Below are 12,666 nucleotides of genomic sequence, written 5' to 3'. Positions count from 1 at the left end.
GACACCAATGGACACGTATTCTGTGGGGCTGTATGAAGGTTTTACATTTGGACCATGCTGTGGAGCTGAGCCCTCACTTCCAGGTGTCACTAGAACTAGCTAGGGAAATAACTGTTTACCAGTGTATATCAATAGTTAACAGGCTGGTCCTCCAAAAATTCAAGCAATGAAACACATTAATTGGTAAGAGAACTACTTACAACAATAAGTATGATCACAGATATCGTGTAGTATACAGAGTCCCGGAACACAGCCCACTGGGTGAGACAAACCACCTGAAAAACATCACACCTTCAGCCAACAAAAGTATGTGACTTTAAAGACAAGAAAAAGGCCTGTGTCTTGCAATCACTTACTGTGTGTAAGCAGAATTATTATCACCAACAAGTCTGGAACCTATTGCGGTTTTATGCTAACAGGAAGACGTATCAAGTCTGTTAGACAATGGATCTATATAATAGGGACTAGTAATAAAAATCATATAGAAACTTCCATTAATGAAATAAATTTCTTACTAATGATATTTTAATTGGTCATAATTTCAATTCTAAAGTACAATTCAATGTGCTGCAGCAAAACAATGGTTCTCACTTCATTATATTTGTGGATATATCGGACTTAATACCTGAAAAAAATATGATACACAGTCTAATCACCTACTGAATAGATGGAGCAAATCTCATGCTTGAGTCCTAGATTCTTTGAACACCATCACTACCAGGAAGGATCAGCATATGCCACTGATCATTTTAATGTGAACATGGTATTGTATGAAGAGGAACCAGTTTTCTCTGTATGCTGTATGTTCACACTGCTGAAACTACAGCTGAACTTTTTGGAAACATTTGTTATTTGTAAAGCATTTGCAAATTCTTTCCAACATTTGACATTTTCACAATGCCAGATCATTTTTTGTTTTGACTGATCCTTCTTCTTTTTTTAATATTTTCTCATGGAAACCCCTAAAATTATAAGCAACTGAACTCCATAATGGTAACTATTTTACAAACCTGTCCTGCAAACAGTCCACAGACACCAACAATGCAGAGGATGTTGAAAACTGCTGAACCAACAATGGTCCCTACTCCTACATCTCCATGAGTGATAAATACACCTGCAGAGGGAGCAAAACATGCATTATTACCTCTGTCATTTCATTTTAGGTCAGAGGCAATTACTTAGAATGTGTACTACCTGAGAACAAGAGGTTGCTTCAAAGTTCAAACAAAACATGTTTCGTAATAAATGCTCACTTCTCTGTGGAATATTCTGTGCTTTTAGTCTAGCTAGCAGCTCCCCATTTTTGGCTTAACATCTCTACGTATGTATTTTTATTAAAAGTAAATGATTTCTTAGCTAGTTATTTCAACAGTAAGTCCTGTATTTCACAGCTTGGTTGTTAGTGGTGCAGTGATCTATTCAAGTGAGTATAAAACATCTCCAGTCACATTAGGAACACAGAATTTATTTCAAACAATATAAAAAAGCACAGAAACTTTTCTCCCAGGTGAGAAATTGGATATCTTTTGCTAAAGGGAGCCTAAAAGGTTTATATTTGCTGCTTTTTAGTAAGTTGGACATGAGGTTATAATGCATACCTTTAGACTGTGTTTCCATAAAGTTTGTAATAATACCAGTCAGGATAGTAGTGCAAAGCCTACTGAGGCTTTACTAAAGACAGATTTATCAGATTTAAGCCACTGTGCTGCTAGAAAGCCATGACCTAGTTGCCATTACTGAAACTTGGTGTGACAAATTCTGTGACTGGAGTGTGGGTATCGATGGCTACAGCCTGTTCAGAAGGGACATGTGAGTAAAGAGGGGTGAAGGGTTGCCCCTACATGAAGAAATTGATAGACTGTGAAGAGCTGTCTCCGAAGAATACTCATGAGCAGGTTGAAGGCTTATTGGTAAGAATCAGAGGCCAAGACAACAGAGGGAACCTTGTTGGTGTTGTCTACTACAGGCCACCCAGTCAAGGGAAGCCTATTGTCAAAGCCTTCTTACTCCAGCTACAGGAGGCATCACACTTGCAGGCTCTCAACCTGCTGGGGGACTCCAACCACCTGACATCTGCTGGACAAGCAGCATGGTGAGCTGTAGGCAATCCAGGAGACTCCTGGAGTGCATTGAAGATAACTTCTTAAGCCAGATAATAGACAGCCCTGCAAGAGGGGATGCAATACTGGACCTGGTGGTCACCAACACAAGTAAGCTAATTGGTGACATCAAGACTGGAGGTAGCTTGACCGATGGAGTTCACAGTCCTGAGGGATATGGGTCAGGTGAAGATCAAAATCAAGACCCTGAATTTTAGGAAAGCAAACTTCCAGTTGTTCAATGAGTTAGTCAATAGGACTCCCTGGGAAACTGCCCTCAGAGACAAGGGAGAAGATCAGAGCTGGTAGACCTTTAAGGACCCTTTCCATAGAGCACAAGAGGTCTTAATCCCCAGGTGTAAGAAATCAGGAAAGGAACACAACAGAGTGGCATGGATAAGTTGAGACCTGCTGGTCAAAATAACGGGCAAAAAGGAAATGCATGAGCAGTGGAAGCAGAGACAGGTATCCTGAAAAGAGGATAGGGACGCTGCCCAGGTTGTGTACATATGGGGTCAGGAAGGCCAAGGCGTGGCTGGAGCTGAATTTGGCATGGGGTGCAAGGAATAATAATAAGGGCTTCTGCAAGGTATGTCAGTCAGAAAAGGAAGGTCAAAGAAAGCGTACCGTCCCTGATGAGCAAAACTGGCAAACTGGTAACAATGGATGAGAAGAACACTAAGGTACTCAACAACTTTTTTGCCTCAGTCTCCACTGGCAACCTCTCTTCCCACACCTCTTGAATGGATGGACCACAAAGCAGGAACTGGGGGAGCAAAATCCATCCCACTCCAAGAAAAGATCAGGTTTGTGATCCCTGAGGAACCTGAACATACATAAGTCTATGGGACCTAACAAGATGCATCCCAGAGACTTGATGTAATTTGCTGATATAGTTGCCAAGCCACTGTCCATAGTACTTGAAAAGTCATGGCAGTCAGGTGAAGTTCCTGGTGACTGGAAAACGGGAAACATCGCACCTATTTTTAAAAAAGGTAGAAAGGAGGACCCTGGGAACTACTGACCTGTCAGCCTCACCTCTGTGCCTGGGGAGATCATGGAACAGACCTTCCTAGAAACTATGCTAAGGCACATGGAGGACAGGCAGGTGATTTGCGACAGCCAGCATGGCTTCATCAAGAGCAAGTCTTACCTGACCAGCCCAGTGGCCTTCTGTGATGGAATGACTACATTTGTGGACAAGGGAAGAGCTACAAATGTCATCTATCTGGATTTCTGTGAGGCCTTCAACACAGTCCCCCACAATATTCTTTCCTCTAAACTGGAGAGATATGAATTTGATGGGTGGACTGTTCAGTGGATGAGCAACTGGTTGAATGGTCACGTCAAGAAGGTAGTGGTCAGTGGCTCAATGTCCAAACGGAGAACAGTGACAACTGGTGCCAGTGTCCCCCAGGGGTCCATATTGGGACCAGTACGGTTTAATATCTTCATTAATAACATAGACATGGGATCAAGTGCACCCTCAGCAAGTTTGCAGACAACACTGAGCTGAATGGTGCGGCTGACACAACTGAGGGACTGGATGTCATCCAGAAGGACATGGACAAACTCAAGAAGTGGGCCCATGTGAACCATCATGAGGTTTGACAAGGCCAAGTGCAAGGTCCTACACCTAGACTGGGGCAACCCCCGGTATCAATACAGGCTGGGAGACGTAGGGACTGAGAGGAGCCTCACAGAGAAGAACTTGGGAGTACGGATGGGTGAAAAGCTGGACATGAGCCGGCAATGCGCACTCACAGCTCAGAAAGCCAACCGAATTCTGGGCTGCATCAAAAGAAGTGTGGCCAACAGGTTAAGGCAAGTGATTCTGCCCCTCTGCTCTGGTGAGATCCCACCTGAAGCACTGCCTCCAGCTCTGCAGTCCTCGGCACAGCAAAGACGTGGACCTGTTGGAGCAGGTGCAGAGGGTGGCCACAAAAATGATCACAGGGGTGGAACACCTCTTTTATGAGGAAAGGCTGAGAGAGCTGGGATTGTTCAGCCTGGGGAAGAGAAGGCTCTGGGCAGACCTTATTGAGACCTTCAATACTTGAAGTGGGCTTATAAGAAAGATGGAGACAGACTTTTTAGTAGGGCCTGTTGTGATAGGACAAGGGGTAATGGTTTTAAAGTGAAGGAGGGTAGATTCAGACTAGACATAAGGAAGAAATTTTTTTATGATGAGGGTGGTAAAACACTGGAACAGGGTAGCCCAGAAAGGTGGTAGATGCCCCATCCCTGGAAGCATTCAAGGTCAGGCTGGACAGGGCTCTGAGCAACCTGATCTAGTTGAAGATGTCCCTGCTCATTGCAGGAAGGATTGGACTAGATGACTTTTAAAGGTCCCTTCCAACCCAAACTTTTTTTTTTCCTTTGCTGCTTTTCTTGTTCTCTATCTGTAATCCTGTGTCCTTCCTTCTCTTAATAGGTACTGCTTTTGCCATTTAGACTTTCTCTCTATACCAATAATCTTTAATATTTCAGAGATTACTTCAAGTAATTCTGTAAGTAATGTACACCGTGTCCTTCTGCCTTAACAGATCTGACTTATCTATACCTTAATTTGTTCTTTTCCCATGTTCCCTGTTCTCCTACTTCCTTGCTAAAATTAATTCCCTTTATTTGTGAAGAAAGAAGTCAAAGAGGCATCAAGTATCTCCAATCCTCTCTCAGGGGACTGCAATAAATCTCTTCATCCACTTCCTATGTTCAGAATCAGCCATTCCTCTCTGTGTTTTGAGAGGAGATTCACAGTTTCATGAGATATTTTGAGCAGTTAATTATACCATGAACCACAGACTAGCTGACAGCTGCAATTGCTGATTATAAACTGACAGAAGAATGTTAGCACTTTTGGATACCTCTGCTTGATCTGCTGCTGATTTTTTTAACATCAGATCTCATAAAAGCTAGTGTGTGGGCTCCTTACCTATAACAGATGCAAACAGTTCTGGAGTGGAGCTCCCTGCTGCCATGAATGTGGCTCCAGCAACATCTTCACTCAAATGTAGTTTCTGGAAGAAAAGCACTGGTAATTTCAGCACTGCTACTGTATTTACATTACACAGTTCTACAGTTGCAAAGACAGAAGCTCTTCATTTTCTGGCCACAGTACTGTTAAAGGATGAACAGTCACTATGATACAAATTAAGACATTGCTTTTTGAAAAGGCAAATATACTTCAGGCAAGTAAAATGTTTATACCCTAACTCAGTGAAGTGTCAGATAAAATTACCTACTTACATATAATTGAAGAGTCAATTGTGACTTACACGTAACTGATTAGAGAAAAACATCTCTGCAGGTTCAAAAAGATTGTCAACATCCCAAATTGTTTTCATTAATTTACTTTTGGAACTCTATATACAATCATTCAAGAATTCAGGGAATCCTTGGGGCTTCTAAGATTTGAAAATAAAAATCCGTAAGAGACAAATACAACCTCTGTGAATAAATCTTATAAACAGCAGGACTGATTCTGGCTTCACTTTGCAGCTAGGGTAATCAAAAGTGAGTCCGCTGACAAAGGCAAAATTAGTCCAATTAGACACAGAGAGGCCTGTGGACTGTAGACAGATGTATTTTTATGACAATGTCTCTTAAGCTGTAACAGGATATAGGTAACTTGGAGTTCTCAGACCAGTAGAAACATGTGTAGATCCACAGGTGGGCTGCATCAATTTTAATACTCTCTTGATGATCTCTCCCTTGAACTATAAAGGTTTTATGGAGGAGCTTTTTCCTTTTTGAGAGTCTCTAGACTCATCTTTAGTACCTTATTTTTCTTCCAAGGATAGAAAAGTGAATAGCACCAAAAAGGACCAGTACAGAAATCCTGTATTTTTCAGGCAGTATGCAACATTTTGAGCTGATGAAAATGGCATCCTACAGAACCTGACAAAATACAAACACAAGCCCTTACTGTACCATTTGATCTATTACCAGTCATACTGTTGCAGGAGCTCAAACATGTGCTATCTGAATTCTTCTTGGATGTTTTAATGTTCAGCAGAACATGAGACAAGAGGCAAAGATTTTATGAAGGATCAGTGACAATTTAATTGGTACAACCCAAGTGGTACAACTTAAATGTGGTGTGTAAGGTGCATACTGAAGACAAAACATCTGCAAAGGGAAAGAAAAGATCCCTATTGAGTATTTTATTATTATAAGGCCACCTCCCTTATTCCTCTATTTGTTCTTCTATTGTTAAGTGTAAGTACATAGCTCTGAGTAACACTAATAGAAATTTAGTACATATATCCATAGGAAAATACTTCACTAGCTACAGAAGTTTTCCAGAAAATGGTCATACATATTTTTGTTAAAAAGCAAAGGATATGAGATTTTGATTTTGCCCTCAAAAAGGAATTAAAATCTGGCTTTGTATTTTGTATTCATTTTGCTCACCAAAGCTTTATCTGACACACCATTTACATGCAAAGTATAAATTCTACCCTGTCCCAAACAACTCAATTAGAATTCCACATGTAATTTTGCAAATTCTTCTCAACAATTATTTAAAGAAACTACATTTATTTACTATTTTTTTTTTGCATATAAAAATATGTATTCTCATTCCATATTAAACCAAGGTACACACTTTTCTCTTGCATTCTCCATTTTCTCACTTTTCTCCACTTTATGCCAGGACCACATATGCTTGCTTTCTCCTTGCTGATACAGTGGTAGATGTGCAATAAAATATGCATTGCCAACACATTAATTCGTCTATGTATGATTTCTTTTCAAAAGTGACTTTTAAAACTAGGAGTATAATAATAAACCAAACTCACCCATATGTCATATCCTTTCTAGCTATATGCTTCAGGTATTTAAGAGTGGGTTTTGCCATCTGATCTCATTAAATGTTCCATTTTTTCTCCTTGAGTGTGACCAGGGGAACCAACATGCCTAGGTTCATTTTTTTTATGAAAAGCTCAAATCATTTGAAAAAGACTGAGGCCAAAAATTTGACAGGAATAAACTCCAAATAACGATAGCGTAAAATGTCTGATTCTATAATAGTCTTTAAATGAATTTCCAAAAAAGGAACAAAGTTCTTCAACATACCTCACAAATTTTCTCTAAGGATGGAACAAAGAAGTCATCACACACTATAGCCAAAGCATAGAACATATAAAGAGCCTGTAAAGAAAATAAATTCATTAAATACTTCAGATTTTTCCTGTACATGAAAGGAGGAAAGAAAGTAATGCTGTATTTATTGAGACTAACCAAAATATATAGCTTCATTTTTTATTCCATTCCAAATAAAAATCCCTCTGCTGATCAGTTTATGGCATAAAAACAGATTATTGAATGTAAGATGAAGTTAAGAACAAGAATGTTTGCCAGACCCTAGAACATGAGAGGTACCACAGTTTGACAGAATAGGGTCCCAGAACAGACTTCATATAAAGAAAAGTAATGGGTAAGGTTTACAAAACTATGTAATCATCATCTATATTTTCAATTAATTATCAGATAAAGTAATTAAATGGAAATTAACACCATGTTGATTAACAATACTCAATAAATAACCACACCCGGAAATAAGCAGGCCCTGACCATGAATCACTGCACCAAACCTCTCAGGAATGATCCTGGTTCCCTGCATATATGTGATTTCTCACTGTCTTATGTGGATTTATGTGCTGTGTTCAGACAGACGGCCTCATCCTGCTGTTGTGCATCAAACACAACTCCTTTTTACTTTCCCTGAGCTGGGAATGAAAAACTGGAGCTCACAGACCTTACTTGTTTTGTTTTGTCTACAATAAAATATAAAACTCCATGGCTTTTTCTGTATTTCTTCAGGCTTGGTTTCTTTTTGTAATTACAACTGCATCTTTTGCAGAGAGGTGCAACAGGAAAAAAAGAGAATCAAGAATCTTTCACATCATGCATAATGTCATTGCCAAAGGAATCCCAAACCCTGTTTATACAAGATGAAACACAAGAAAACACAAGTCTGTGATCCATGTGGCCAGGATTTCATCTCAAAGAGGATGAATGCATAGGCACTGCAAATATATAATATTAAAATAAGATAAAAATAATATCGTAGAATCATTTAGGTTGGAAAAGACCCTTAAGGTCATTGAGTCAAACTTAACCTAACACTACCAAGTCCACCACTAAACCATGTCCCTAAGATGTTACCTTTTGAGCATTTGTACCCATACAGACATATTAGAAATACTGAAATCAATGTATCAGAAACAAACATGTTGATATATACAGAGCTCTATTTAGTTAGGACACTATGATGATTAAAATCTTATTAAAAAATAAAAGGAAAACAAAAATGAAGCGCAGCAAAGGGAAACTTACAGCAATGATATGCAGCAGAACTCCTCCTTGCTGACGTTCTTTATTTGTAAATATATCTTCAGGAAATTCATTAATGGCTGAAAGAGAAATATAGATTATTTATTTTTTTTTTTAAATTTTAAAGCATCTGTAAATAGAAGACCAAAATATAAGGACGCATCTGTAGAAATATATGATCAAACACGAGTATCTTCCAAATTATTATACTATAGCTTGGCACCTCAGAATCTCTTTCCTGCTCTGTAGAAAAAACAGAGAACTAATACTTAGTTGTTATTAATTACCATCATTTCAGTGACTTAAACCAGCCTTCACTGTACTAAGAGTTTCACATTCTTAATGTCTTATTTTTACTATCGTCTTGTCTGTGTCTCCTCTAAATATGCTTCCAAAGTGATAGGCACAGCCACAAAAAAATCATCCTGAAATAATATTCCTGGTTTTAAGTGTTCTTTGCCTGAAAAATGATGCAAAAGTTGTAACTTTCAGGTAGTTGTAACTATTCAGGTTCTTAACTACAATCTTTTATAGGGCTCCAAAGTCTTGCAAATAGTTCCACAAAGACGAAAGTGATTCTAAGTACTTTCTCCAGAAAGTCTACTATCTAAATCTGGTGAAGGAAAGAATGAAACAAAAAATGGTAGGTGGATGATAGGAATGCAAAGACATGAATTTGGGGATTATTTCTGGGTGACAGTGAAGTTGTGTGGAGCTCAGTTAAAGGACCTACGTTCCACACAAAGGCAACAGAGTAACAGATTCCAAATGGTGGAGACAAAGACAGCAACTAAATCAAAGGTCTGAAAAAATATATGAGATAAAAAACATCCAGACTGACAAAAGAGGCAGGGACAGAGATTTATGGTGCCTCAGACAGGAGTCTGGGAAACTTAAGAGTGACAATTATTTCAGCCACTAGAATCAAAATGCACTGAAGTTATTAAATTATTATTCAGAAAGAGTGTTCCTTTCTGCAAGGAGTTGCAGATGTAGGTTGACTGTAGAGGAATGCAGGCAGTGGGTTGATTAGCATTGATAACACGCAGCTGTGGCCTTGCCTCAATGGCAGTGGGTTGGTTGACATGGACCATGTGCAGCTGTAGCTCGTTCTGTGAAGTAGTTAAATAGCCCTGAGGAGTGTGGGATGGGTGGTCTGATGGAGGAGCAGTGTGGTCTGACCTCTGGAGGAAGGTGAAGCAGCATGGACAGTAGAATCTGACTGATGGTAAAGGTGTTGTTGCAGCCTGATAGTTTGTTTGTGCTGCAACAATTGGTGCCCTGTGTGAGGCTGAGTTGGACTCCAACTACAACAGCTGACAAGATAAAACTCCAGAAGGTTCTTGTGAACTTACTGTAATATACTGAATCTCAGGGAAGGAAACAAGAGAGAATATATGATTGCCTTCCCCATATTCAACTCTGTCAGTTTAAATAAATGCTTAAGACCACAATATATGATATTTATGCTGTTCCATTGTCAACTTTTATGGCATATTTTCTCAATTTCTTGATTATAATTCTGCAAACAATAACCATGAACATGGAAACCAAGAATTTGAGGTATGGTTGATGTTCATAGCTACTAAAGTTCACATACTCTAAACCAGCCTTATTTTCAGGAAATGTTGCGCTGTAACTCTTAATAAAAGATTTCACTTTTTAAAGTATTGAGTTACCTGTAACCACCAGAAACATGATAAAAACCTAGCTGCAGTGAGAGGATAATCTGGTTTCAAAGTCCAGAATGACTTCTCCTCAGTCTTCGAGTTTTATATAAATACAAACATACCTTTTCTCATCTGTACTATAACCCCTACATATGTTGCATATATCTAGCTTGACAAAGACTTGAACAGTGTCTCCATGTAAAGCTGAAGATCGCATAGCTCTGTATTTTTCTTAGTGCCCACTACCATAACTGTATTATTTTTGTATTAATACACCGGCAGCAGGCAGTGTTTAAAACTTTATATACATAAATGATATTCCTTCCAAAATTCAAAGTTACCACTTTATGAAATCTCTCTAAATCCTGCAACCTAATATTTGAAAGCCACTAGAGTTTTAAAGCTACTAACAGTCTATAAAATAGACTGTTAAAAAAAATTTAGCATAAAATAAAAGCCCATCAACAATGACTGACTGCAATTCCTTTACCGGTTTTCATTAGGCTTTCCAATAAGATCTATTCTTACTGTTGTATTCTGACTGGAACCAATATCACCACTTGATATGTTGAATAGAGCTTTCCCAAGATACAGGTACATCTTTCCTTTTAAATCTCAGACAACAAAAGCTATAAAAATCTATACTAACTTTTGCTTAGGTACTCCTGAGTGTGATTTCCTGCTCCTAGGTAAATGTTCTATTCCTGGTCCCCCTTCCATAATCACAAGGAAAAATGAAAGCAACAGTGGTTATCAATATACAAACGCATCAGCACAATAATACCCAATCACTCATTGAATTATGGAATACCATTCAATGGTATGCAGAGAACAGTGCCTAAAGACCATCAGCGAATCAACGTTCAGCAGGACTAGTTTCAAGAAAGTGGGTCTCAGTTGCTACGGAACTCCACAGTCTTTAAGGGCTGTGATTTGCACTGTAAAGAGATCTGTAACCTTATGAAACAGTCTGAGGAAATAGCATTGCGATACAAATGCAGACCACACCTTAAATAAAAAACATTGCCCTATTGAGCCAAACAAATCCAAATACTTCTAAAATCAAAATATGTGAATAACACATCTTCCTTTCTGTTTGGTTACCCTCAAACGACGAAAAGGGTAGTGGAAATACATATAAACTGGGAGAAAACTGGTTACATTGTAGTTTTGAGATACTGTGTATTTAGAGTTGACAGTAAAAGAGTTCCTCTTTTACTGGAAGACTGTGCAGGATAACCCACAAACTATCGGTCCACATGCAGCAATATGCAATGCTTTTATTTACTTTTAAGATGCCAACAGAACCCTATATGCATGTAACAGCTAAGCAGATTCCCTGAAGTAATATACTGCTATATCTAGTAATATGCAATATAGTAAAATACAGTAGTATCATTCCCCTCATGTAGCAATCAGGGAGGAATATCATTCTGGAATAATACTGAAATACTATCAAATTTAAGAACCACTTCTCAGCTACACTAGCTGCCAAAAGCAAAATTTCTCAGTGGAGTCTCTACCACATGAATTATTCTTTACTACATAAAGAATAGCAAAAAATTAACAATAAATATTACCTAAAATGATTATTAACTAAAAAAGCATTAAGGAGACTTCTTTGGGTGAAAAGACCCAGAGCTACAGCTGCTAGCATCTTACACAATATGGTTGTTCTTGCATCACTGGCTAAAACACCATGCCCACATGGATGTATTCAGGAGATGTACACTATTTTTCTTATCCCATCTCCATTTGTCCTCTGTCTTCTCCATTCAAACGGTGGCTGTGAGAATACACATAGTGCACTAGGACAGCAGACACCAGAGCCCTCTCCTGAGCCTCTAGAAATGGTAACGTGACCCTGTCCGTGGGGTACAGCCTTTCACATAATCTGATGCAAAGATTTGCAGCTCCCATCACAGCCGCACCACCCCCATTACTGACACCACACAGCAGAGCGAATACAATCCTGTCCCATAACTTGGTAAAATGGATGTGTCATCTGGGAAGCTATTACCCATCTTGGTAATCTCATTTGGTTGACTGTAAAATATTTCATAGTATGACATCAAAAATGGGTGTCAGTATAAACTGAAGTTTCAAAAAGCATGAACAGAAATCACTATCTTTCTAATGTGACTTCACTTATATGCAGTTAAATAATTTTAAATTATAAAATAAATAATTTGAAGTTATCAAATAGGAAATCAGAAGACCAGAAGATGTCAGAGGTAACAGCTAGAAGATTGAAATGAGCCCAGGATTCTGATCACCAAACAAAAGCAAAACAGTTCACTACAAAACATCTGGCTTCATATACAGTTTGTGATGTAGTATTTGTAATAAATATCTACTTGCAATAACTATCTGCTTGCCTCAAAGAGATAATTTAAAATACATTAATACAAAGACTGCTTTTCTAAATGATAATGCACCTCTCTACACTGAATTCACGGCATGCAATTGTTCACACATAAAGACGCTACAAAATCTTCTTTAAAAGTCAAGGAAATGAAGCAAGGCTCTGGAGCTTGGTAAGTAAGATTTCTTCCTTA

At 38.6% G+C, this 12,666-nt stretch overlaps 1 protein-coding gene across 1 annotated transcript in view; it reads right to left on the bottom strand.

Moving 5' to 3' along the window:
- Nucleotides 1–12,666, bottom strand: part of LOC130152426 (ras and Rab interactor 3-like) — a 175,191-nt gene that overhangs the window by 106,427 nt on the left and 56,098 nt on the right. The window contains exons 3-7 of the mRNA XM_056345971.1: nt 8,442–8,518; nt 7,179–7,253; nt 5,035–5,119; nt 1,011–1,114; nt 201–275 (exon numbers count right to left, since the gene is read on the bottom strand). Coding sequence (XP_056201946.1) covers nt 201–275; nt 1,011–1,114; nt 5,035–5,119; nt 7,179–7,253; nt 8,442–8,518 — 416 coding nt within the window. The remainder of the gene's footprint in view (nt 1–200; nt 276–1,010; nt 1,115–5,034; nt 5,120–7,178; nt 7,254–8,441; nt 8,519–12,666) is intronic.

This window comes from Falco biarmicus, chromosome 7 (assembly GCF_023638135.1).
Source record: "Falco biarmicus isolate bFalBia1 chromosome 7, bFalBia1.pri, whole genome shotgun sequence".
In the NCBI taxonomy this organism is placed as follows: Eukaryota; Metazoa; Chordata; class Aves; order Falconiformes; family Falconidae; genus Falco; species Falco biarmicus.
The sequence above is the reverse complement of the archived record's forward strand: the minus strand, read 5'-3'. Positions and strand labels throughout refer to the sequence as shown.